Source organism: Rhamphochromis longiceps, linkage group LG23 (genome assembly GCF_057381845.1).
Source record: "Rhamphochromis longiceps isolate RC_006_pf linkage group LG23, R_longiceps_female_GT1.1, whole genome shotgun sequence".
In the NCBI taxonomy this organism is placed as follows: domain Eukaryota; kingdom Metazoa; phylum Chordata; class Actinopteri; order Cichliformes; family Cichlidae; genus Rhamphochromis; species Rhamphochromis longiceps.
Window position 1 is genome coordinate 6,508,689 of NC_140578.1, and position 27,648 is coordinate 6,536,336.

Consider the following 27,648-nt stretch of genomic DNA (forward strand, 5'->3'; position numbering starts at 1 on the left):
TTAAAGGCCATATTTTGGACTTGGTCTTTACGTATGGCCTGGATATCTGTATTAAGGATATAAATGACGCTGGGATTCCAGATCATTTTCCTATTTCCTTTGATATTGGCTTATCTGCCGCTGGACCGCAGCCTGGAGCTCTTTCTCGTCCGCTACGCGTACTCAGCTCTGAAGCTGTGTCAAAGTTTGCTGTGTCTTTTTTAGATTTGGCGTTTATGATTCCTGACTGCTGCTCAGTTCGCTCATCTGATGGTTGTGCTGATATTTTGTTATCATTATTTTCATCTACCCCTGATTTGGCTGTACCTGACGACTGTTCTTTCTGCTCGGTTGATGGTTGTGCTAATATCCTGTTATCTTTTTGTTCTTCTATTCTTGATTCTGTTGCTCCCATCAAAATGAAGCGCCCTAGAACCTACTCTCATTGCTGGCTAAATGACACTACACGTGCTTTACGACGTGTTTGTCGCCGTGATGAGAGGAGGTGGAAAAAAGATAAACTTCAGGTTTCTTATGACATGTTACGGACTAGCCGCGCACAGTTTCAAACTGCTGCTAGAATGGCTAAGGCATCTTTTCTTTCCAAAGTCATTTTGGCTAATGGTCACAACCCCCGTATGCTATTTAAAATTTTTAATTCTGTTGTTAATCCCTGTCCTGATATGCCTTTACTGTATTCACAAGCTCTTTGTGAGCGTTTTTAAATTCTTTCTTTAGATAAGGTTTCATCCCTTAAGCTTTCCTCTTCGTCTGCCTCTTATCCCGTCTTTTCCTCTGAGTGTAAATTCAACTTTTCATCAATTTGAGCCCGTGTTACTTTCGACTCTGAAGCAGCTGGTTGATTAACTGAAAAACACCAATGCTGTGTTTGATATTCTCCCATCACGCATTGTTAAGGGCTGCTTTGATGTAATTGGACCGAGCATTCTGTTCTTAATGAATTTTTCTCTACTCTCTGGATCTGTCCCACTGGCCTTTAAGCATGCTGTAGTCCAGCCTATTCTGAAAAAAAAGAATCTTGATTGTTATGATCTTTTGAACTATAGACCAATCTCTAAGCTACCGTTTCTGTCCAAGATCCTGGAGCGACAAGTTCTTTCTCAGCTTCAGGCGTATTTAGACGCGAACAACATTGCAGAGAAATTTCAGTCTGCCTTTAAGCCACGGCATAGCACTGAAACGGCCTTGCTTAGAGTTCTCAATGACCTTCTTGTAAGCACTGACTCTGGACTAGGGCTGGGTATCGTCACTGATTTCTAGAATCGATTCAATTCCGATTCACAAGGTCCCGAATCGATTCGATCCACGATTCGATTTAATTCGATTCGATTCGATTTAAATCTGGGAAATTTTGACAGTCAGAGATATAATTCAGATCAGGACATTTACATATTTTTGTATCTATAAAAAGGAAGCTGACACTCTCAAGACTTTATCCAAGGTGTGAGCATCACAGCAGATGCCTTTGTGTCAAAGTAGCTGAAGATAAAACACAGAAAAACATGTAGGTGATTTTCCTGGCCTGGGATTTTATAAAAATATTCTGCAGTACATCAAAAACGAAAGAAAACCATTAATTAATCAACATTACCTCTGACGTTACAGCGGTTTTATTAGAGACATGGCTAAGCATTTTGCATTTTGAATAATTTTAAAAAGTTTCAATTTGTTCAGTATTGAACAGCAGAAATGAGGTTTTCTTTTCGGAAGAATGTAAAAGGGGAAAAAACAGCGGCCGACAGCGCTGTAAGCAACAGTAGACTTGTGTAACAAGCAAGCGAATAATGAAGAAAGCGAAACTGTTCGAGAGAGGGGGAGGGAGAGAGGGAGAGAGAGAGAGCTGCGCATCGCAATGGAAGCAAAACAGTAAAAGAGTGAATTCATGACGATGTTTATGTGAAGCGTTTGGATCTTCTTTTGCTGCTGATTCGGTCAATATTGTTTGGAGAGAGATCAAACTAACAGCTTTAGAATCAGCGCATAAAGGGCGTGAACACACAACCCGTTCTCACTCCCAAAGCGTAACATTTTACGCTAGGTGACAAATCGTCACCATATTACGTTTTCGGCTACCCACCACGTTCCTAAATGACGACCTCGGAAAAAGAGGAAATATGAGAACCGTCTGGACTGAACCTACACATGTTCGCTCTTTTTCTTCAAATCGCTTAGAAACACGCTATTTAACATCATTAAAGTCCTGGTTAAGGTCAGGAATAAGGTTATGGTCAGGGCTAGGGATAAGGTTAGGTTTAGGGCTGGAATACAGGGCTGGAACGTCTACTACCGCGGGAGCGTCATTGCACTGGATTCCAGCCATAACCCGCCGCGTACCATAAGAACGCCGAAGGTCTCCTTTCGCGTTCCTCAGGAACGCCGCGGGACGTGACAAAACGTCGACATGTTACGCCTCGGGAGTGAGAACGCTCTGCAACACAAAGCGCGGACCCGGATCAGCGAGCTGTCGGCTTTCAGCCCCGACTGTGAGAAAGGCGACATCTAACTGATTCTGATCCGCGGGTCGCGCTGTGTGTTTAAGTCTATGTGCAGAATCCCTGTACCTGCTCTCATTTACTGTTTGGTGGTTCTTGAAATTTTGTGAGATGTCACCAGAGATTCTGGCATTTCGGACAAAATAAATTTATATTAAAAAATCGATTCAGGATTTTAATGAATCGATTTTACGTTATCCAAGCCAGAATCGATTTTAATCGATGAATCGATTATAAAAACCCACCCCTACTCTGGACGCTCTGTGGTCCTGGTTTTATTGGACCTTTCCTTTGCTTTTGATATGGTCGATCATAACATTCTTCTACTAAGACTTGAGCATACTGTGGGTATAAGAGGCACTGCCCTCAACTGGTTTAAATCTTATCTTGCTGACAGGTCTTTCTCGGTTAATTTGGGCAACTTCTCATCTTCCTCGGTACCTGTACGCTGTGGTGTGCCTCAAGGATCTGTATTAGGCCCTATTCTCTTTTCACTATATCTGCTCCCTCTTGGAGCAATTTTTGAGAAGTATAATATTGCCTTTCATTGCTATGCTGATGATATACAGATTTATTTTGAGATTACTGACGATCTACCTATGTCTTTTCACTATTTTCGTGAATGCATGCGTGAGGTTAAAGATTGGTTCAAGAGTAATTCTCTCGTCCCGAACGAAAAGAAAACGGAGATCGTGGTGTTCGATAGTAAAATCCCCCGCGACCAATTGTGTGCTGCTCTGATGCCTTTTGCTAGCTCCCCTTCTGATTATGCCAGTAATTTGGGCATATTGCTGGATAGCTCGTTTAAATTTGACAAGCAAGTGTCTGCTGTTGTGAGGTCTAGTTTTAATCAGCTGCGCCTCATTTCTAAGGCAAAGCGCTATATCCCGCACAATGACCTGGAAAAACTTATTCACGCATTCGTGACTTCCAGGTTGGACTATTGCAATTCTCTTTACATTGGCCTTTCCTCCTCCCTTCTTGTTAGATTGCAGACTGTTCAGAATGCGGCGGCACGCCTTTTGACAGGTAGCAGGAAGTTTTCTTCCATCACTCCTGTTCTTGCTGGCTTGCACTGGCTGCCAGTTAAATACCGTATTCAATTTAAAATACTACTTTTCACTTACAAAATTATTAATAATTTGGCGCCGAGCTACCTCAGTGAGCTTCTTAGGTTACACGCTCCTGTCAGTGCACTCACTTAGATCTGCTACCCAACTTCTTCTGTAGCAACCTTGTTCTCGGCTGAAATCTCGCAGCGACCGTGCGTTTGCTGTAGCTGCCCTATCCGGGTGTCTGACTCTATGCCACTGTTTAAATCACGGCTGAAGACTTATTTATTTAATCTTGCTTTTCCACCTAGTTAACATTTGGTGTGCGTTGGTACATTTTTATCCGTTATGCTTGTTAACTACTTTTATATATTATGATTGTCAAGGTTTTATAATTGTGTGCATCTCCTTTTTCCTATTTTATTTTTTGTCAAGCACCTTGGTATACCCTTGGTTTTTTAGTGTGCTTTATAAATAAAGTTTATTATTATTATTATTATTATGTGTAAAAACATGACGAGAGGAGGGGAGAAGTTACAAAGAAGCCCCCTCCTCTCTTTCCTCGCTTGCTTTGATCAGCTACACCCAGAACAGAGTCCACTGCAGTGATTTTATCAGTAATAATATATTAAATTGTTTCCAACTCCTTTCCACAAACTCATGCTCATTCATTAGATGCATTAGTGACTTTAAGATGAGATTCATAAGCCAAAGTAGCTTCCTACCAAACATTTTAAACTTCCATTCGCCTCTCAGCTAATTACACAATCTGATGGTGCTCACATGTGTGCACAAAACAGAAGCCCTCTTAGATCAGTGATATTTTTACCCTGTCCTGTGCTCTGCCCTGTGACGACTTCATACCAGTATAGCGCCTCACCTTTTGGCACACTGACTGACTCCCCTCTCCTCTGACCTAGTGCTGATAAAGGACTCACATTTTCTGTCCGCTAAACAGCTCTATATTTGTCAGCAGCATAAAACTGACAATCAGCCCAGCAAAACAGATGTACGCACCAAACAGAAAGTGCTGTCTGCAAGTTTAGGTATAGGTTGCGAGGTCATGCCATGGTAGGTCACATGCCTTTTTATGAATGTGATGAAACATAGATACCAGCCTTCCACAGGTCCTTTTAAAATCTGCACTGACAGCCTAAAGATTTAGCAGATAAATTATAGATCCAGGTGTATCCGTGTGTCTTTGTGTGCTGGCGTCATGTGAGAGCTGATGACAGTGTCAGATTGAGAATGAAGGGGAAGGATAAGAGGATGTAGTGATGCATGGTAAGAGAGACCAAAGCAGGAGTGTTAATGTTCTCAGGCTTGCTGCTCTGACTTTAGTGATGCCCTTGAGATTTATTGTGCATGTAGGAAGATTTATGTGTGCGCATGTGTGTGTGTTTAAATGGGAGGGTGAGCAGCTTCCTGTGATTGACTGAGGGAGGAAGCGTGTCTGTGAAGATGTGACAAATTTTCATTGGAAGTTCACCTCTCATTGTAAAAAAATAAATAAACAGATGAAAAAGCTGTTGTCGCTCATCTGCACCCACATTAGGATATACTGTTATGATCATAAACCAAGCCACAAAAAAAAAACATAAACATGCACTCTTTCACACACTCACACAGTGACGCACACGTGTACATTCTGCCAAACCCTCTGGAGATTCATCATTTAACTGTGCCCATTCATCCCGGGCTATTGGATCCACTTAGCCCACAACATCAATAAAAGCCTGGCTATCAATCAGTCTTTCAATACAGCTGCTAAATACATCAGTCAGGATGAATTCCTGCTTCAGATGGTGACCCCGCTCTTGCTCAACCCCACCTCTATCTAAAGTTTTATTATCACTAACCGCCTATCCAGTCTCTGACAGACAGGGTGGAAGCGGAGCAGGATGAAGGAGGAATCGGTTTGGACCTGTCTGTGCTCATGAATCTCTCATCCACGCTGCTAACAGAGATGCTCTATGATCGCTCTACCCCACTTAAACACATACAGTTACGCATACATGAACACAAACAGTAATATTACTACTACTACTGCTCCAGAGGCACACTTCTATTCTGACAGTCGGGTTATAGGCTGCAGCCCATCTGCGTACGTGATATGGGGTCAACTAAGTGATATGTCTAGCCACATAAAGCAGAGTCATCCGTGGATGTACAACTGAGTCAACCACCCTGGTGCTGTCTTCATGTGCAGCCACCATGAACCTGCCCCACTTCTACAACTACAGAGCACGGGAGAAGTTTGGCTTCAGGGCTTTCAAAAGCCATTTTCACACGTGCACACACAGAATCAGGTCGGGACATTGTCCAAAGCTGCCTTTTCTTACATGTAGGAAATAATTCTTACTACAGAGGAATACTCTGTGCAGATTAGCCTTAGGTGCTATGAGGGTAGAGCGTGCACGAAGCAGCAGATCAACTTGCTCGCGGTCAATTCACCGTGCAGTTGCCTACGCTTTTCTCACGTGTGCAATTGGACATCACACAGACACACAAGTTAGCGTATAGTGATTGATGTGACAGGGTTAAAACTGAGGGCTGCAGTGCATGTGTGAAAACAGCTTAAGAAGTGGCTAATGTTGTGGCAATGTGTACTTTAACCACCAAAAGCATCTTTTCTCAAATGCAACTAATTAAACTTTGACTTTAAGTTTAAAATAATAATTGAATACTTGGCTCAAACTACAGACTTCCTGGGTGAAAGCCTGACAAACACTGTCTGACTTTCACAACAGGTATCCTGCCACAAAGAGAAAGACAAACTTCTCCCACAAGCACAATAGCAAGATGGAGACTACGGCAAGCAACTACTGCAGCGCGACCCACGGTGTGGCAAACCATGTACTGTGCACACAGAAACATGAAGTCAGACATACACATAGTAAACATGAGATTTGACAGTCACTTAGTGTCACTATAGGTAGACTTCTCCTATCTGTTATTACAGAGAAACGAGCTTTGGGAGCAACTTAACATCAGGCTGAAAAGCACCTCAGTCACTGTTCTGCACGGCCCCTATCTGAGTTGGAGACGTTGGGGCAACGGCACGTAAAAGCACGTCTTTAAATGTCGAGTGAACCATCCGCTCTAGTAAGAAACAGCAGGAAATGACAACATCAGATTTTTGTGAAATACTGGGGAAACTGTAGCTACCTTTAAATAAATAGGTGAAATTAACACCATTAATTCAGCACATTTCCCAGAATGTTTGAGTAGTACTTTTTAAAAGGGTCAAAACTGTTCTGTCTTTTACAGCTTGTGTGATTTCACTTTAACATCTTTTAATCTGTCTTTTCTTTTCTTTTCTTTTCTTTAGGTCAACATCAAGGATATGTTGTGGAAACTCATTCTCAAGATGTCACAAGTGTTTCAGATTCTTGCAGACATTTTTGGTCCCAACACTCCAAAAGGTCTCTGGTCAGGAATTCAGGAAAAAAGTGTGCAACAAATTTGCATTACTGTCTGGATATAGTAACCACAAAGTCTGATTTTCAGCTGGTGTTAAGTTGCTTTGTAAAGGCACCCTGTGCAGTTTTCTTGTCAACAAAGGGAGTTGTTTTTTTACATTCAAATAAATTCATTTGCATCTATCCTCTAGGCTTATATAAATACTTATATAAATACCTGCCGACTTAAGACATCGGCATGCATTGATAACTAGAAACCTTCTAATTTTGCTTAAAACGTTATGTGTCAGTCAGTACAGCAAAACTGACAAACGCCCCAAAGAAAATGTTGCTCCATAGCACCATTTACCACTTAGACAGCTCCACAGGGTGCCTTTTAATGTTAAGAGTAACACGGCAAGCTTAGTTGGACCACCTCTTTGTTCTTTTTTTGTACATTCACATTATTTTGACAGTCTCTGACATTGTTCGATCTGTTATGACCCAAAATGTGTTTGTTCTCTGTGGACATATTCTGTCTATAGGAAACAGCGGTGACTGTAGAATATTTCAAGTGAGTTGCCTTAAGGCTTTCAGGAAAATCACATTTAAATACGAAACTAGATCCCCCTTTAACTTTGGAGATAAGGCAAAGCTCTCGTTGTGACTCCCAGTACCTTCTTATGTATTTTGTATGATTATACTGTGTGTGTGTGTGTGTGTGTGTGTGTGTGTGTGTGTGTGTGTGTGTGTGTGTGTGTGTGTGTGTGTGTGTGTGTGTGTTTGAATGCGTCACTCACGTGTCTTGTTTTACTGGGTGTTACTGAAGAGTACTTTACATATAGTATAAAGGTACATCCACCCACTCAGAGAAACCAGCAGCTCCGTAGACTATCTGTGCAAAGTGTGTGTGTATGTTTGTTTGTATGTGTGTGTGTGTGTGTGTGTGTGTGGTGGTGGTGGTGGGGGGGTTATTGCTCTCAATAATCTCAGAGGTCATTCTGTTTCTCCTGAAGTGAAGGCATAGTCATCCTTATTGCTGTCTCTGTCTGTCTCTCTTTCTCTCTCGCAGACACACACTCACACACGCGCGCGCAGACACGCACGCATACACACTCACTTTCTTATATGTTAAGGAGCATATTGCAATATCTAAATCTGTAACAAAGAGAGACAGGCAGATCTTAGTTCATAGCAGAGCCTTTGGTCTCAGACTCCTCTCATCACTTCAAGTTGCTCCTCTCTGTCTTTTCTTTCTTCCTCTTCCAATGTTGTTTCACATCAGTCTGTCACACTTGCATGCCAGGCTTGCTCAGATCACCATTCCCCTGGTTCCCACCTCCCCCTCCACCTCCCCCACCTCCACCCATCCCTCCCCTTTCGTCCTCGTCATCGCTGTCCAGTTCCTCGCTCTTTCGCTTGCTGTAGCGTTCGTACAGCACCATTAGCACGCCCATCACCCAAGCCGACACCGTACCGGCCGAGAAGATGACAAAGCCGATGGCGATGAAGAAGAGGTAGTCCCAGTAGCCCAGGCCTTGGTGGCAATCTGCCCGCAACTGCATGCCGACCTCCGCCAACCGCTGGCCAGCCAGCTCCGGAGGGTTGTGGCAAACTGTCTGGCCCTCATCTGGAGGTGAGGAGAGAAAGAAAAAGAAAAAAGAGAGTGGAGGAGTAATGAGAGAGGAGATTAATGAGGAAAGACATATCATAAAAGAGAGCAGTGGCAGAGAATAATCAGTGTGTGGTTGAGGATGAAGGGCAGAGTATCGGGAGAGAAAAGGGGAAAAAATGTAATTACTCAGGAGAAAAAGGTATGCAAACATCAAACGCCAGGATCCAAACAAACAGCTTTTAAAAATGCACTGATAACCTTTGTGATAAAGGATCCCGAGAAACACAACAGATTTCCTCTGAGTAATGGGGGTCTTTGGTGTCTAGGGCACGGGATCATTATTACGCTGCACACATACTCATGCACATGTATGCAAGGAAAGGTGACTTGACTGCAAGCCTGGGGCACATAAACGCTCCCCTACGCTCGTGTACATCATTATACACCAGCAAATCACTATGCACTGGTGAGAAGATAAGGAGTGTTTTCTCTGACAAAACATCTGCTGCTCGTAATGGGAAAATGATAATCAGCCGGAGTAACTGTCATCCACACAGTAAAGCAGAAACACTGACACTTTTAAAACAGTAAATGACTTATTTATGGGGTTTGAGATTTAACAAAAGAGAGGTCAAAGGTTAGGGTCAACTACTGAAGCCAGATAGGTCCCAATCTCTTTGTCCGTGCTTGTCCTAGCCTCCTTGAATCAGTTCATTCTGCTACAGTGAATTTGCATTAGCATATACAGTACCCTCGTGTATATCAATTAATATGAACACAGCGCTAACAAGAGAGAGGATGGAGGGTAGAGGGACTCGCTCTGCATGCATCTAGTAGTGTAATCAGAAACAAGAACAGTATGCGCTGTTTCCTATCAGTTCATCTTACTTTAGAAGCACGGCTAATTCCCATGCTTCTTCATTCCCACCCTCCCTGCATGCTTGATTGCATTTGTCTACATAAAGGGAACGAGCTTGTGTGTTTGTTTTGCTTTTTCTTTTTCTTTATTCCAAGCTGGGGGGAAACGAGAGAGATGAGAGACCGAAAAAGAGATAGACGGACAAATCGAGATGAGCACTTTTAAAAACCGAGAGAAAGATAACGGCACAAAACAGGGACGGAGGAAGAAAAATGCAAACAAATGCACAGAGAAAGAGTGTATGCACACACTAAATAGGAATCACAAGATAGACAGAACATAGAATATGAGCGAAGTCTCTGGCGCTCCATTCCTCTGATGGATTATTGCTGTTAACAGTGTTAATTAAACTGCAGTCATCTACCAATGAAACCAAAGGTCTGGACATGGAAATGAGCAATGGGAACAGAATGACTGGATATGATCTATACATCTCAGACTACTTGCCAGGGATTTGCAGAAGCAGCAGTTTGAAGTAAGAACTAGAAGGACGCCCAAATGAACCTCAAACCTAAAGTGTTTTATTCTGCCCAAGATAACCACGAGACACATTATACTGGTGGTAAGAAAAGTGGAATCAAACAAAGCAAACTTGGTGTTTTGAAAAAGGTTTCCCAAACCTGCTCGGGAGAACTTTCACAACACATATATCTGCAGTGGTTTTATGTTTTTGATCAATACAGCGTTGCTTATTACCTCCCCGGGGGCTTTCTCCCACTCTTGAGAAGAAGAGTTGAGCTGATGTTGTGTCAAGTCTGCTGCATGTGTCAAGTGATGGATTGGTATTCTTCTGTAACCAAATAGCTTTGATGTTTTTTCTTTTTAACAGCTGTCCATGTGAGTGCTGAGAGTATGAGGTCACTGAGTTAGTATTTAACACCATAAAACAGGATTAGTTGTCAGAGGTGCACAATTTTTCAGTGGCAAATAAACAACTGAGGATAAACTGGAACATATTCTGCATGTAACACCTTTTTTCTTTATCCATCTTTGACAGTCAATCAGAAAATAGACGCACAGAGATTTTACATCGCCCCTCTCTTGTCTCTGCTCGCTTCCCTTTTAGAAGTAATCGTAGAAGTGATCGGCATGAAAAAGAGACCTGATTTAAAAAGCTGGGAGAGAATACTGAGAGGGGACAAATACAGTGGTTAATGCCGAGTGTTCAGTGGGCAACACAAAGGGCAAGATTATATACTTTATTATTAGACACAGAAATTATGCTGTTTGTATTTTACCGCACTGGTAGTTTTGTAAATGGCATTAACCTTAGAGTGTCTGTAAGTTAATAGGCCAAAATTGGACCGACGGATGAAATTTACTGCTGGAAATGTGAAAGTAAAACAGGCGCATTCCTGAATGTAATGAAGAAATTCTTTTATATTTCTCCTTTGTGGAAATTAGTTATCAGAAAGTCCTGGAGAAAGCAGGGACAGGGCTCTTTAAACCCACCCAAACAAGACTTTACTGGCTCTTCGAGGATTGTTCTCCACTAAGACACTAAAGGCGACACCTGATTGAAATGAATCATGGCCTTTGTTTGTTGCAAAGGATTTTTGATGTCATTCAGTAATTCACTATTACAATACAAAATCTATATAGGCCTTAAATAGGCTGTCTGTGAACCCAAGGGATAAGATCACCATTGCTGCCTCCTTTAACTGCTGCCCAAGCCACAATGCAGCAGGCCACAATGGCACATCTACAGGCGATGGACCCACTTGTTTGGGCTGCATCCAGCCAAGCTCCATGGATAAAGGTCTGACTACCCTTTGGGATCCCGATATCTACTAAGTAAGGTTTTTCAGGCATTTCTAACTGGGAGAAGACCCAAGACATGCTTGAGAAATTCTGCCTCTTAGTATCGTTGGAAGGGCTGCAGCAGGAGCCTGAGGACAGCTCAGGACAAAATAATCTGTGGAGGAAGTATGGAAGGTCAGTTCTGTTTTTATTTTATTATTTTAATCTGCTTGTCACTAATCTTTTATCCATGTTACCTTATTTATGTTGAAAGGTCTTCATATGTTGGAAAACTGCACTAAACTTCCTTATGTGTCTTCACTGTTCGTGGCTGTCCCTCTGTCATCGTCTTCCACTGTTTCTGGCACAGCTAGCTGGTCTGCTCTGTCTCATTACCTTGCCAATGTTGCCTCGAGGCTGGTGTGAGGATTTGTTTTCCTGCGTATATGCAGTGAGGTGTTTTCTTTTCTCTCTTGCAATGTAACATTCGTAACCGGATGCTGGAACAGTGAGGTGCAATCAGAGGCTGTGCAGACTCACAACAGCAAACAGGTCCCTCGGGGTATTGGGGTCTCGTTTGTTCTTCTTCCGTCAACATTTCATGTGTCTTGTAACAATTCAAACTCTGGTCACAGTTCTTGGCTGCATGGTACTGCTGCCTGTTCTTCTCTAAAGTGTGATGAAAGGCAGTATGCCGATTGAGCGTGCTCCACTTGTATTCCTCTGTGTGCGTCTGAGCAAAGTGAACAAACAAGAACACTGTCTCACACTAAAACAATCTTTCAACAGAAAACTCTAATATTTAAACAATAGATAAGCATGAAAGTACGATGCATCCACCATGTTCCTGTTATTTAGTGTTAGCTGTGAAGTTAACATTAATCAGGCAGCCTGACAGAAGCAAAAGTTAAGTCTTACTTTGGGAAAACGTATTCAATTCACATGACTCTCTTTATTGTCTTCCAATTGATTTTGTATGAAAAGCAGCCCTTTTCTCATTGATTAAAACACAAAATGAGAACTGACCATTGACAAAAGGATCATATGATACAGATCAATAAGATTTACTGGCAGTAATAGTAACCTGGATCTGCACTTTTTTCATAAACACTTGGTAAGTTTTAGTTTTTTACTTGCAAAGTGCCATGAGTTAGTGCTTGTGAATTAGCATTAAATGGAGGAAAACTGTATTGCATTTAATTAAAATGAGCAAGCATAGGAACTTAATGAGTTCATCCTAGCACAAGACATACAGTGGGGTAAATAATTCTTTGACCCCCTGTTTCATTTTAATGGAGAGAGGCAAAATATCAACCAAAAAAGTCAAAAGAAAAAACATCCATCCATCCATTCGCTACCGCTTATCCTTTTCAGGGTCGCAGGGGGCGCTGGAGCCTATCCCAGCTGTCATAGGGCGAGAGGCGGGGTACACCCTGGACAGGTCGCCAGTCTGTCGCAGGGCTAACACACAAGGACAGACAACCATTCACACTCACATTCACACCTAGTGGCAATTTGGATTATCCAATTAACCTATCCCCACAAACTGCATGTCTTTGGACGGTGGGAGGAAGCCGGAGTACCCGGAGGGAACCCACGCAGACACGGGGAGAACATGCAAACTCCACACAGAAAGACCCCGGCCTGATGGTGGAATTGAACTCAGGACCTTCTTGCTGTGTGGCAACAGTGCTAACCACCGTGCCACCGTGCTGCCCTTGAAGAAAAAACATAAAAGTTAAAAATTAATTTGCAGGTTATTGAGTGAAGTAAATATTTGATCCCCTATGACCTAGCCAGAATTTTGACTCCCACAAACTGGCTGTATGCCCTTGTAACACCCAGATTATAATGAATCAGTCAAATAATTAAAGAGACTCCTGATCTATTTATGACCGCACCAGTGGCTTCTTCCAGCAGAAAGACCCTCCATGTCACAAAGTTCAATCATCTCAAACTGGTTTCTGAACATGAAAATTAGCCCACAATAATCAGATATCAATCCAATAGACTAATAGGAGATGTGCATCATGGGTGTAAAGTGACCAGCGAGTGTATGTAGCCTGTTGTATTTAATCTAAAGAGTTAAGAGTTTTAGACTGTAACATGGTGTGAGCTGGGCAGGTGTCATGTGTAAGGGCTTCTGTCAAAAGCACACACAAAGCCTGATGTTAAACAAGAAAGGTGTAAATTTAATGCAAATTTTGGAAGAACATGACCACAAAAAGCACTGCAGAGTTGAGCAGGATTTACCAAAGTCGAGCAGTGAGTCAAATAAGTAAACAATGAGATAAATAAAAATGCAGAGGATCCCCAAATGGATGAGAGGCATGCAGGAGATGAACACGATAAGATCGAGTAATGGCTAAACACAGACGAGGAGAGAAAAAGGATAAGCCACAGGTGGAGGGAAGGGAGTAATAAGGAAATAACTTTTAGAATACAACGGGTAATAGGAACGGATTACAGGAGAAGGCCTCTGTCGGTGCGCCCCAGGGTGGCTGTGGCTACAATGTAGCTTGCCATCACCAATGTGTGAATGGGTGGATGACTGGTTGTGTAAAGCGCTTTGGGGTCCTTAGGGACCAGTAAAGCACTATACAAATACAGGCCATTTACCAGTTGGTTCTGTGTCGTTCAACAGGAAGACGTCTGAATTCCCGCCCACAAATACATTTATCCTGCACACTTGTGGCTACGCTTTGGAGATAATTCACTGCCGCTTCCAGATAAGAGAAAATAATGTGAGTATTACTGCAGAATACAGGAAAAGGTGGCAGCCTGGATGATTCACTCTGTGTTCAGTCTCTCTTCACCGTCTGTTTCCTTGTCACTCACTGTTTTCTCACTCATCCCATCACTCAGCCATCACTCTGGCAGCATGCCCTTGACATTTTCAGTAGTTGTCCCTGTTTTTCACAGTCGCTATTTTTCACTGAATTTTGTCTTTAATAAGATATGCACTGGTACTTTTGGTGAATGTAGTTAAAACTGTTATTTTCTTGTTTAAAGTCCAGCATTTTAGGCATTGTAGCCATTCTCTCCGGTTAATATCTAATCTGAAGACTGTTTCATTAAATGTCCAGTTATAGTACCCATTCAGTACAGGTGCTAATTCATTTTAAGCACACCTTTTTGAAAACTTAAATGTGTATAAAAGGGTGTTACTTGCAAACTTGTGCTAACATTTGCTCTTCTTTCCATTTGCCTGTGCAGTTAACCTGCTCATTGTCTCATTAAAACTTCTCAGTAGGTGCAGCACTTATACAATTCTGCAAAATGAAACAAATACCCCGAGAGCTAAACCAGGGGTATTTTCAGGTTAAGGACTGTGTGGATGTGCATGAGAAAGGCTCGGAGAGAGAGAGAGAGCAGAGAGCGAGTGTGGAGCACAAAGATAAAGAGATGTGTGCCTGCGCTATTTGTTCCTGCAGAGTAGTTTGAGTGCAGTCTAATTCCAGCAGTTTCAGGACAGTTACTGCAGCCTCGAAAAATTGACAGTTTGCATGCTCACTGCACTGCAGTTTCCCCATTTTTCAAACACACCTTAAACAAGCTGCAGGGCAAGGCATACACACTCATTATGACGTAGTGTGGCCTGAACCAGGTGGTTTCATATTGCCCTACACTTAGGTTCTGCAATATGCAGTCGGTAAAATGTTATTGCTGTCTGGTTCTTGGTTTCCTGCATGGTGTACACCTGCCTGTTTTTTTGTACCTTTTACCCAATTATGTCTGCTGTGCATGCCATAATGTCACCGTGTTATGTCAGTGTGCTAATGACCGGACACAAATCCCTGCAGCTCACTGACACCTGGCCAGTGCTTATAAGGATAAAAATATCACAGGAGGAAATAAACATAAGCAGTCAATCATGTAACACCTTACTTTTTAAAATAGACAAGCGGATATAAAGGCACACAAGCCCAAGACACGAGTAAGCACCTCTCTAAAAGCCTCAGATCAAGCAGAACTTTCCAGGAATTGTGAATGGGAACTAAGACTTCCTGTTTTATTTGAAAGAGTGCACAATATAGCAATCCAGTGACTATAAGCAGTGTATGTGTGTGCATATGCATCTGTAATCAGAGGTCATGAGTGTTTGTGAGTGTCAGTCACTGAGCCTGGGTGATACAGTCTCAGTGTCTAATCATCAGCTGGGTAGATTCCAGGCTCGGTGTTGACAGGAAAGCGGGCTCATTGCTTCCCCGGAGGTGTTGCTAATGTGGGGATGAGATGCTGCTGAAAAATGCTGTTGACTCGTTGACTTCACTCTAACTTGTTCACTAGTCTCTGATGCTCACTCGCATAAGACGGCAACGAGCAGCGGAATAACAACTGCTTTTTTTTTTCTTTTTCTTTTTTGTGAATGCACACAAAACAAGAGAGGCCTGTAGTTTAAAGGACCTTAAGATGCAGGTCTGCATTTTAAGCTCATGTGTGCATTTACAGTATGTTCACATTACACACATGTATGATCAGATCTCTGAGCTATTACCCTGCAGGGGCAGAGATGCTATCCTGTGAAACAGGAGCGGAGCTATTTATAAACAGATTAATTACGCCAGTGCACATGGTAATTAGTACAGTTTTGGTCCTGTACATGTGGAAGCCGTAGATACGAGCAGCCTCTAATACCTTCAATCACAGAGAATTAACTTAAGTCTGTTTTACATATTTCTGTGTGTTTACACGCTTAGTGGAGGCCACTATTCAACCAGACACCTTGACTGAAGCCTTTAATCAGCTACCCTGATGATACGTCTCTGACAACCCATTCTTCTCTGTTGCCTTTATGACCTCTGACCTCCAGGTGGAGGAAGAGTACTAAGAACAGAATTTGAAGAATTATTTATGAATCAATAAGATTACAGTGGACAATAATGTCCTTAATACATACTATCATTCATTCAGGGATTTGTGAAAATTAGACCATACTGCAAAACCTGCAGATTTACTATCAGATATCACTGTGTTATTTGTTGTGTTATTTGTATATTATGATAATAAAATTGTTCCGGAACCATCACTGCAATTCACCAGTGTTGTTTTGATGTCTCAGATTTGTACTCAGAGGCAACATCATAGAGTGTGCATAGGTTCTGTAAAGTAACGCCATCTTGGCGTAAAACCTGAATTCTTTCTAATGATTAGTAGAGTAGACATCTGTTAAATCACATTGTATAGAAGTCTAAGAGAAAACCACCCCACTGCTTCAGTGATTTTATGGCACCACTCACTAACTTTAAGTCTTTCTGAATATAAAATTATGTTAATTTTGTAAATCACGGGCCCCAGTACTGACAAGAAGCATGTTAAAGATCCATACTGCGCTGTAGATATCTGGTATCAAAAGGGTCACATCAAGGGTTCAGAAAAAGGGCTTTGCACACACTGTATGGCTATGTCCACCTTTCATTCACAGTCTATGGAAATTACTAAAGTTGGCTTGTTCTGTATTGGAAAGCACCTCCATAAAGATGGAGCTGTGGTGGATGACTTCCCTATTTCAGTAGCCGGCAGGATCGGAGGAAGGAGGCAGGCGATTGAAGCAGCTGACAGCAGCAGAGTTCGAGGTGACAGAGAGACACAATAAAGTGCACAATAAATAAAAGTTTTGAGAGCAGCCATATCTGAGTCGTTCTGGGTCCTTTCACATAGCTCTATCGGGATCACCTTGTTGGTGGAAAAATATAAATGTATGCTTGTGTTTTCTTTGGTATTTTTAAAAGGAACAAATAATGTATTTTTGCAACAGGCTGCAAATAATAAAGTCCCTACAGATACAATTCAATACAGGTTATTTGCTACTGTGTAGACACAACACTGGCTCATGAGGTAGGCCCATTTTTATTGTTGAATGATTCATAGGTTGATGTTAAGTTGCAAAAGGAAAGAAAAAACATTCTTCTGAAATTGGTCAGTCAATTTTGAAAGAAAAACCCTTCAAAAAGCCTGGAGATCTATTGCTTGAGATAGTCTGGCTCATTGAAAGGAAAATATTTAAAAACGAGGGGTGGATCAAGACTTTAGACTCTGCTGTACTTTAAATAACAGTTACACGAGATAAGACATAAGGAACGATGCATACATTATAATTTCCATTTAGAAAACGGAGACTTGATTTTTACTGCTTTACCTAAAATGCCTAGACATATTTAAATCTCCAAATTTTCCCAGTCATGCTCATTACAAGCCTACAAAATCCAGCATAAGACATTCTGGGGGCCCTCCCCTCACGGCGAAGCTCGGATATCTCACCGTTTAGCCAGCTAAATGCATCATACTGGGGAAGGCAAAGAAGACTAAGAATAGTTGACCTTTTCTCCATCACATCCACTAGGGCTGAATAACACACGCCTTCACACTCTTCTCAAATATGGCATTAGTCAGATTACCACCATCCTCCTATCTATCATTTCTCCATATGATCCCTTCTTCCTTTGGCAGAGAATGAGTAAAGAGAGAGAGAGTGAAGGTCAGATAGCAGCAGCTCCATCTCTCTTCTCTTTCCTCTATCTCTTGTCACTGCCCCCCTCTTTATCACCTTCCACTTTTCATTCCCGCTCTAGCACGTTTGCATTTGTTCTCCTCTTCAGCCCCGTTTCCCTCATCTTCTACATCTTCCTATTTCCCTGAGTTTTTTTTATTTTTTGCTCCGTCATCTTCACACTCTCCGCTCTCTTTTCCAATTTCATTCTCTTGGCTTACATGCTTGGTTTGCCACACGCACGTGCACATACGTGCAGCATGTAAACGCAGTCATGCACATGAACTCACACACCTGTGCTATCTCCCTTCTGTGCCTCAGGTGATCACATCACAAACACACCCACACAAGCATCACACCAATCCTGCGTTCGAGCTCACACAGTAAAATGCACAGAGACATAAAAATACATAGAGGCTACACTATTGAAGGAGACCAGTTGAATTTGATATGCCTCTCTGCACCAGATGGGTCTGAGGAATGGTTCCAGCTGATAAATAATGCATCATCTACCTGTATTAAATTGAATCGATGCCTCCTTGTCATAATGAATGTTTTAATGGGTTTGAGTGACAGATCTGGGGCATAGATGATTGGTAAGTCCTCAATAGTCTGTGTGTTTTTGTTTTTTTGTTTTATTTCTCCTTGCTGTACCCAAAGTTCATTTTAATCTCTTTGCCCGATTTATTATCCCTTTCTGTCCTTTCTCATTTTGTCCTCTCTTCTTTTCCTGTGTTACTTCAGCTGTTCTCTCTCTTCTCATCTCATCTAATTTCTTCAGTAATTAAAGATTCGCTTTCATTAAAGTCAAAATCAGGTGCAATTTCTGAGAAACCTAATGTCTTTCTTTCACTGTGACATCTTTAAACTGGCTGACCTCTGTTTGTCTTTTTCATTTTATAAATATTTAACTCTTGCCCCATGCGTGGCCCCCCTGCCTTGGCTCTTTGCCTCTGGGCTCCCAGGCATCCAGGGGACTGATGAGCAGCCAGAAAATACTTTCCCCAACACTGGAGTCATAACACTACAAGCTCTGCCAGCCCGAAGGCAGGACAAGCCACTCAAAGTCTGTGTATTTAGCTGAGACACTTGTCAAATATCACCCTACAGTGAGTACAGCAAGGCATTTAACAAGCTGAAATGTTATTATGACAAGGGAAAGTACATTCCCTGAGTACTGACAACTCATAATAGAGAATGGAGATCAGAGCATGACAGGTAAGTCAGAGTTGTTGGAACGCATGACCAAACAGACAATGTTATATAAAAATCTTCCTGAACGTACCTTTTTCTTGTTGATTTATTGCCATGACAAACAAGACTAGTCCGAGACGGCACACCTTCAACTGAATTAAGTCCATGGATCCAGGTTATTCTCTGATATCTTCTTCAGAGCAGCAAGGTGATCGCTCTGTTTTATGTTTTTTCAGTTTGATACGTGGTTGCAAAGATTTGGATATTCTCGCACCTTGCCCTGTCTTGCAGCTGTAAAAAAGTTTCCGTATCCACATCTAAATAATTTCTATGTTAAGCCAGACTCCACTTTTAGTGAAACTGACAGATAAACAGAAAAAAATCCCATTTCCTCTTTGCTGGATGTAATACTTCATGCAAACCGTGGCGTGTGAACATCAGCATCATTAGACAGCACATGTCCCAAAAGCAGAAAATCAACACCCGACACACTGTGAAGTGCAGCAAAGTGAATGAGTTATTATTATTGCTGAGAAGTTTGCCTGTAATGTAAGAAGTTATGTCCATGACTGACAAATGTCTCCGCACTACAGCGTTTTATGTGCACGACACAACAAAGTAACAAACTGAGGTTATTTTTCTCTCCATGAATATCATGTTTCTCCCTAAAACTGCATTTATTATTTTTTTCTCTTGGGTGCAGCTTACACATGCCAGAAGTGGCTTTGTTAGATGAATGTGGCTAACATATTAGCGAACAACTGGCTGTTTTTACATTGGAGTTGCACGCTTGTCCACCTGATTACTGATAGTCTGACATTTACTGTTTTTCCTTTCAGCTCTGATTTATTCATTTGCTCTATAAATATCAGGTTCTCTACAACTCACTGCTGCAAAATGAACTGAAACTGATCTCCAGGCATTACCCCACACAGCCATCTCTAGGGCTTCGAGAGAATGGCCTGAAAATGAGAAAATATCCAGCGAGAGGAGAACGAACAGACTGCTGTTTATAGCATGAGAACAATATCTTAAATAACCACCTGCAACAACTGAGGAATGCACTTCAGACCTCGAAGCAGCAGAAGACCACACTGGGTGGCGTGCCTATCATCTAAGAACAGAAATCTGAGGCTATGATTGACATCACGACTCACCGAAATTGGGCAATAGAAAATTAGAAAATGCCTGGTTTGATAACTCAATTTCTCCTGCAGACAGTAGGGACAGAGTTTAGTCTAAACATGAACACGTGCCTTAGTTTTGACGTGTTTCAACAGTTCAGGCTGCTGGTGGTGTAATAGTGCTGGGGAAATCTTCTTGGCGCGCTTCCCCCCCCCCCTTTAGTACCAACTCAGCATCCTTTCATTGCCACAGCCTACCTGAGTATTGCTGCTGACTAGTCATTGCTCTCCATCTCTTTATTGCCACAGTGTGCCTATGTTCTGATGGCTGATTCCTGCAGAAAAATGCACCATGTCACAAAGTTCAAATCATTTCAAAATGGATTGTTGAACATGGCAATGCACTATATTCAAATGACCTCCACAGTTTCCAGATGTCAATCCAACAGAGCACTTTTGGGATGTGGTGGAACGGGAGATTGACAGCATTAATGTGCAACTATCATGACAAATCTGCAGTAACTGTGTGACACTGTCATATCAAAATGGACCAAAATCTCCCAGGAATGCTTCCAGCACCTCGTTGAATCTATCCCATGAAGAAGTACGGCATATTTGCAAACGTAAGGTGGTCCAACGCAGTAATAGCAAGGTGCACCTAATAAAGTGATCAGTGAATGTAAAACAAAATAGCTGAAAGATGCTAAAATGCTTCACAGAGCTGAGGAAACTGCTGAGTTAAGTGATAAGTCTGTCATTGTGGCAGGGGGCAGTTACAAAACAACTGCAGGAAAGAAGACCAACAACGCCACCAGGGGATTTTTTCAGCTCAGTAAACATTAATCTAACAATCCCAAATTATATCAACAATTAGTAACCAAAGCACACAGACTTGTTACGGGCAAGGCAAAGGTGTGACAGATGAATTTCAATACTTTATTTGTACAAGTCGATAACTCAAAAATAAGTGCTCCAACAAAAGAAAACAAGTTAAAAACCACACAAAAACCCACAAAATTTGTTAAAATATTACTTTATTATAATATTTATAAAAGAAGCCAACTACAGTCACAAAGCTAAAAAACATATTAAAGTACCACTCCAGGCAAAAATAACTAATTAATACAACTAGCTGGGGGCCACTTGCGGAGACAATCTACACTGAGAAAGGCTCACTCAGGGTTGCAACCAGCGACTCACCAAATGTGTCTCACTGCGACTGATTTGTCAAATAAGCTATTGAAATTAATCTGTCACACTTCTGCCTTGCCACTAATGAGTCTGTGTGCTTTAACTACCAATTTGCAAAATAATTAAGGTTTATTAAATTAGTATTTCCTGGGGTGCAAATCTGCAGGTGGTGCTGTTGGTCTTCTTCCTTCCAGTTCTCTTGTAACTGAAACCCCCAGCGCCAAACCCCACGCCTAGCGCCATTATGACAGAACTCCTTCAATATAGAGTCTAAATATTATACATGATTAACTAAAAGTATCTTTACTTCTTTTCTCTTGGTTAATTTTAGACCCTTTTTAATAACAGCAGCTGTTTCACAATTACATTAAGCTTCCCTTTCTGAAAATATCATTTTATCCAACATTTTTTTTCGAAGTCTTTCTTGACCAGGAAGAAATTTACAACATCAACCATAAAACCCGACTGCTTGCACCTCTAGCTCAGACTCGTTCTCTGTGACAGAGACTTTCCTGACGGTTTGTCTTTTTGCTTTTTTCGTGACTTTACTAAAGAAACGCATCCACTCTGTCTTTGTGTCTCTTCGTTCAATCACTCTGTCGCTCTCTCTCTTGTTGTCTCTCTTTTATTATGGCTGCCAGAGTCAAGTCATGTCAGCCTTTGTCAGTCACACATAACCAGCACAAACAAAAAGAAAAACTGGGTGACTTTCTTAAAAATGACGGGCATGTAAATACCTAACAACGACAAAAAGCACAAAATCTGTAACAGAAACACAAAAACAATCAAACCAAACTAAATTTGGTTTGAATCCAGGTATTATAACCTTAAACATCATCAGCAGCAAAACTGAAAACAATCCTGAATTAGTTATTGTGTCTGTCTGAAGATGAACTCTCACAAGCATACACACTTGCATGCACCTGATTCATATTCACACTGAGAGGTAGCGACAGCTGGAGTCTCTGTGCTTTAGACTCACAGCCCTGCAGTCTGATCAGGAGGCATTCACGACCACAGAAACACAACTACATGCTCTAACACACACACGTTCTCGCTTGACCCCGTTCACTTCGTTAAACTGGTTACGTGTTTGTTTATGAATGCCACGTTCATACTTGATTTGTCAGCCTGAGCGATGGAGGGTGTGCGATATGTGTTTCTCAATGAACAAAGTCTGAACTCCACTGATCACGTTTCTAACTTTTATAGAGCGGTGTGATGATGAATGAGTGTCATTTCATGATTATTAACTGTTACAGGTGTGAGTGTTTTTAAGGCAGAGTGGCTCAGCTGTGGGTGTTGGATTGTGTCACTTACAGTTCAGAAGCTCTCGGGTTAGAAAATGTGTTCTGATTTTCTTAGTAACTGCATGTCTAAAGGTGGATAACAACTTTGGGTACTTGTTGTCTTTATGTGGCCTTCCTCTAAAGCTCTGTGTCCCTTAATACTTCAATTTCCTATGGGTCCTGGCCTGAGGGTCCCCCTTAACCTCTAGCTTCCACACTAAGTGTATTTAGTATTTTTAGTATTTATTTATTTATTGTCATTGTCAAGAACAATGAAATTGCGTTTGGGGCAAGTGGGGTGAGTCACTCTCTCTCTCACAGACAAACACACACGCTTCACACATGTACGTGTTGTCCTTAGTAAGAGCACAGGAGGCCAATTTTTTGGAGCATCATCATTAACCATCTGGACTGAGGGGCCCAACAATGTGAGCTCCAGTACACCCAAGTGGGCACTTTGTTTGCATGTGTGTTCATTAAAGTCTGTGTGTGTGTGTGTGTGTGTGTGTGTGTGTGTGTGTGTGTGTGTGTGTGTGTGTGTGTGTGTGTGTGTGTGTGTGTGTGTGCAAGCAGGGGAGGTTAGTAAAAAGTAAAAAAAGGTACAAAAGGACACAATCATCCTCTTAGCATTATCTCTGCCTTCAGGACTGAGATAAACAAAGCGGTGACATTGATGGGATGAACACCAGCTGTAAGACAGCAATCCATTGTCCCGAGCGATAACCCAATTCACCTGCTTACAGTTAAGCTCAATTAACCTTTGTGAGCAAAGATCACCTGAGCTTGTCCTCTCTGAGAAAGTCACAAGTCCACAAATTCTTCGTGGGTCATTCTTCCTCTGTGTTTAAGGGATTTTACAGCCGAGGTGCTGATGCCTTCCAGGTAAGAACAACACGAGGCTGCTTATTTGTTGGGGTAAACTCAAGGTATTACTGAGACGTGAAGGGCAGTTTGGAGGGACTGTGTTGCAGAGATCAGCAGGGGAACAAAATCTTCAGATTACTTTGACTCTGAGGTCAAACTCTTAGCTCTGGAGCCTCTCATCTCTCTCTGTGAGTGTGTGCTTTTCAGAAAGAGAAAGAGCATCTGACTGTGCATCTGTGCACACCTGGGGGAGGTTGGAAATATGTGTGTATACATATCAGAATAAAAGGAGAACAACAGTGCAATAAGTGGCCCATCATCAGGAGCTAAGCCATCCACAAATGATGAAACCTTTAGGTCTTAAAAGTAAGAGTAGTTTCTTTTCCAGGAAAGAGCAGCCAAACGCACAGTGATCACCTCACAAAAGACTGCTGCCAACTGAAAAATAAACATGCATATATGGACCAATTTATGTGTTGTGCTATGTTCCATATAAAAGTAAAAAATACATTATCATTTTTTAAGTGTTTAAAACTATCATAAATGCCCGTTTGTGTATACATACAACCTCACCTTGGAACTTGTATCCCTCTATCTGCAGCCAAAGGCAGAGGTCCTCTGTGTCACAGTCGCATCTCCATGGGTTGCCGCTGAGCCCCAGAGACCTCAGAGCAGGCAGAGCGATCAGGCTGCTAATGTTGAGGGTCGTCAGGTTGTTCCGGCTCACATCGAGCACCTGCAGAGCCATGTTCTCTGCAAAGGCATCCGGGTGGATCTCCCCCAGACTCGGGTTATCCGTCAGCCGGAGCATCACCAGAGACGCTAGGGGCCCGAAAGTCCGGTCCTCAATCTGCAGCAGGTTGTTGAATGACAAGTCCAGATAAGCGAGTTTCCTCAAGTTCCCGAAAGTGGATTCGGAGATTTCTGTCAGTGAGTTGTTGCTACAATCCAGATAGACCAGATCGGAAAGGTAGTTGAGCTGCAGCGCCGGTAGGTCACCGATGCGGTTGTTCGAGATTATGAGCTGCCGGGTGGCCAGGGGGAGGTCATTGGGAAACTGGGTAAGATCCTGGCCAGCGCACTGGACCACCAGCTGGTCGTCGCACACGCATCTGTCAGGGCAACCGGCAGTGAGAGCCGGTGAAGGGGCCACCCCCATCACGAAGATAAAGAGGAAGAGGAGTCGGAGGGACTGGGCACTGGGCTCGGGCAAGAGACGCATGACGAGGCCGCCCAGAGCGTCATGAACTCGGGATGAGCTGGACCAGGACTCTCCGGCGCTCTCCGGGCATCCTGCATGGGTGTGAGTATCTGGCTGTCTCTGCCTGAAATCCCGGCTCCTGTTTATATCCAGGCTCTTTCTCTCTTTCTCAGAAAGGCTATCGGTCAGTCACTCACACGCACGCTGGCGCACCACGCACGTTGCCACCAGACATCATTTCAGAAGGTGACCGCTTCTCAGGCTCAGTGGGTGAGACTTGTGCAGCTTATCGGACTTTGTCCCACCTGAGGAGACCAAAGAACCATTGAATGTTGTCGATCGCCCCCTCCGAGTCTCATCTTTGCGAATTAGTCGACTCCATCGGAGAGCATTGTTTATTTAGTTTCCAAACAAATACCATGACTTACGCAAAAAAAAAAAAATTAAATTAAATTAAAACAAATCCCTGAATCCTGAACGCAGAGTCCGCGAAATGTTCTCCGTGGAGACGCACTCGGCTCACATGTGTCCTTGACTGTGTTTGTCTGAGTGATGTGCGCCACCGTCCAGCAGGCAAGTCGTGTTTTTCCCTCAGGAGTGCAACTGAAAGTGCGTCCTTCCACTGCGCTCACTCAGCCCTGTGTGACCGTGGCTCACTGCCGCGCTGTACTGATGCTGTCTCGCTCTGTGCGCCCTCCCTTTCTGACTCTCCATCCGCGCGTATACTGCAGCTCTGCACACACAAAAGTCCAGTTTGTGGTGTGTGTGTGTGTGTGTGTGTGTGTGTGTGTGTGTGTGTGTGTGTGTGTGTGTGTGTGTTGGCTATGGGCAATTTGTAGTGGTGACGTCAGCAGGTGTTGCCCTCTTTAGAAAACCAGACGTCCAGAGAGCAAACCGTCCGACCATCCGGTGAAACTCAAAGTCCTCGTGCCGTTGTGTTTTTGTGTGTGCGCGCATAAAATAATAATAATAATAATAATAATAATAATAATAATAATAATAATAATGAAAACAACTCAATCATAATCTTGTCTGAAAGCAGCAGCCTCTTAGCCATGCACAAATTTAACAGGCCTTATCTCATGTGGTCCACTGGCTAATTTCTCCCTTGTCTTTTCCCCCAGCGGCTTGTTGACAACATAATGCATTCAAATTGGATTGTGCGCGCGCGTAGTTATTAATTTTTTCTGGCATAGTCAGATTTTAATTTGGTCAGGCAGTCACACACTCCCTTATCCACATGCCACACGTTTTGTTGTCTTACAGTTGGAAGTAAGTTGACAGGATGTTGACTGTCACATCCCATTAGTGTCATTCAAAAGTTCACTTTCAAATGGGAGATGAGTGAAGCAAAGGTGTTATGCAAAGCTATGCGACAGGTGTCAGAGATGGAAATAGTTCAAAAGTCAGAGAAATTAGGTCAAAGGCTCCTTCGTTAAGGGGTCACATAGAGGTATGGACTTCATCAATCCAACTGTAGTTAAACTGGCTGCAGCTCAGCTACAAATCCCCTTTGCTTCTAGTAAAAAAACAACAACCCCAAATTATATTTTAGTTTGTACAAATATCTTGTCAGCTATCCAAATTCAAACGAAGCAATACTAATGTCATGGTCTCCGCTCCTCGTCAGCTGACAGCCGTCAGGTGTTTTGTTTTTGTTTACCTTTCTCTCTCACCTCTGCTCTCCCTTTCTCTCTCGCCCTCTTCCATTCTCTCTTTCTCCTGCCGGGGCGGAGCTCAGTATGGGCTCCTGCCCCTGGCCTACGCACCTGGAGGTGATCAGCACATCTGTCGCTGATCATGAAAGATTGGAATCCTTCTTAAGAGGGCGAGTCTGCTCTACTCGTCGCTGGATCGTTGAGTCATCAGCGTCAGTCGCCCTGTATTTTGTAAAGTCAGTTTATGAGCATGTCTGAACCAGGAGACTAATGGTTTTTTTTCTGCCTGTGCATAGATTGCCTCTGGACTTGTTCTTCCCCTGTGCCTGGCGACTGAACGGGAGCAAGAGAGATAAAGGAGAGGAGATGTGCTAGGACTGAATGGAAACTTTCCCTTCCTGGACTCCTGCCTCTTTCACTCCTGGACCCTGGAACCCCGGCCCCTTTTTCCTTTGACACTATTATGTGTATATATGAATTCCACTGTAGGAAACACTGTAAATAAATGCACCTTTTGAAGACACTAGTGGTCTGCGCGTGAGTCCGATCTACGAAACCTGACAACTAATGCCCTGAAATTTTTCTTACGGAAGACCGTTTCACCCCAAAAACACTATTGCTATCCAACATATGTCAGGTCAAAGGTTAAGGGTTTAGGGCAGGACTTCCTCATTTGAGCTAGTAGCATATTTAAACCACAACAGGAGCTTAAACATGCATATAAGAAATAGCTGGTTGTGTTTTGTCAAAGGTGACTGCTGTCAGGAGTCTAAAATGTAGCGTAAATTTTTTGTTTCTTCTGAAAACATGAAGTGAGGAGCATAAAATGCCACTTTCAACAATCTTAAACGGAATTAACCCAATCTGGTATGAACATGAAACCAGAGATCAAGAGAGTCAGAGTTCTTTGATTTACAAACACCCTGGTGGCATTTTTATTGCAATCAATGAAGAACCTTAATCTTGGTTTAAAAAAACAACAACACAACATTGGAAGCTTTAACATATTAGAATGTCAGGGGTAAATATTAATTTTCAGGAGCCAGTTAGATCAGCATAAACACCAACACCTTTAAAACTTTAAATTAGTAAATTTAATCCTTTTTATTTAAAAATAATGAAAAGAAAATTACAAGCACAGTAACTATTTCTTTGTTTGTGGTCTCTCATTGTTTTCCATCTGCCTTCAGAGCTACTTGTCAGGTTAGGGCTGTGTGCAGGCAGGAGTGGTGGTAAGGAGGACCCAAAGTGCAGACGCTCGGAGGCAAAAGTGTATTTCAAAACTCAGCTTTTATTGCTGGCAAACGTAACAAAAATCCAATTAAACTTACATGAGCGAGCAGGCAGAACACACAGCATAAATGAGGGTAGACCACGACACAGAGAAACACAGGGCTTAAATACACAGGGGGAGCAAT

General features: G+C 42.5%; 1 protein-coding gene across 1 annotated transcript; it reads right to left on the reverse strand.

Annotated features, from left to right (window-relative positions):
- Nucleotides 1-2,748: 2,748 nt before the first annotated feature.
- lrrc52 (leucine rich repeat containing 52) lies at nucleotides 2,749-25,304 on the reverse strand. Its single transcript, XM_085399186.1, has 2 exons — nucleotides 23,945-25,304; nucleotides 2,749-8,575 (listed from the first exon to the last, which is right to left on the reverse strand). Exons 1-2 carry the CDS (start codon nucleotides 24,591-24,593, stop codon nucleotides 8,235-8,237), a joined length of 990 nt encoding a protein of 329 aa, XP_085255312.1. The 5' UTR covers nucleotides 24,594-25,304; the 3' UTR covers nucleotides 2,749-8,234.
- Nucleotides 25,305-27,648: the final 2,344 nt, after the last annotated feature.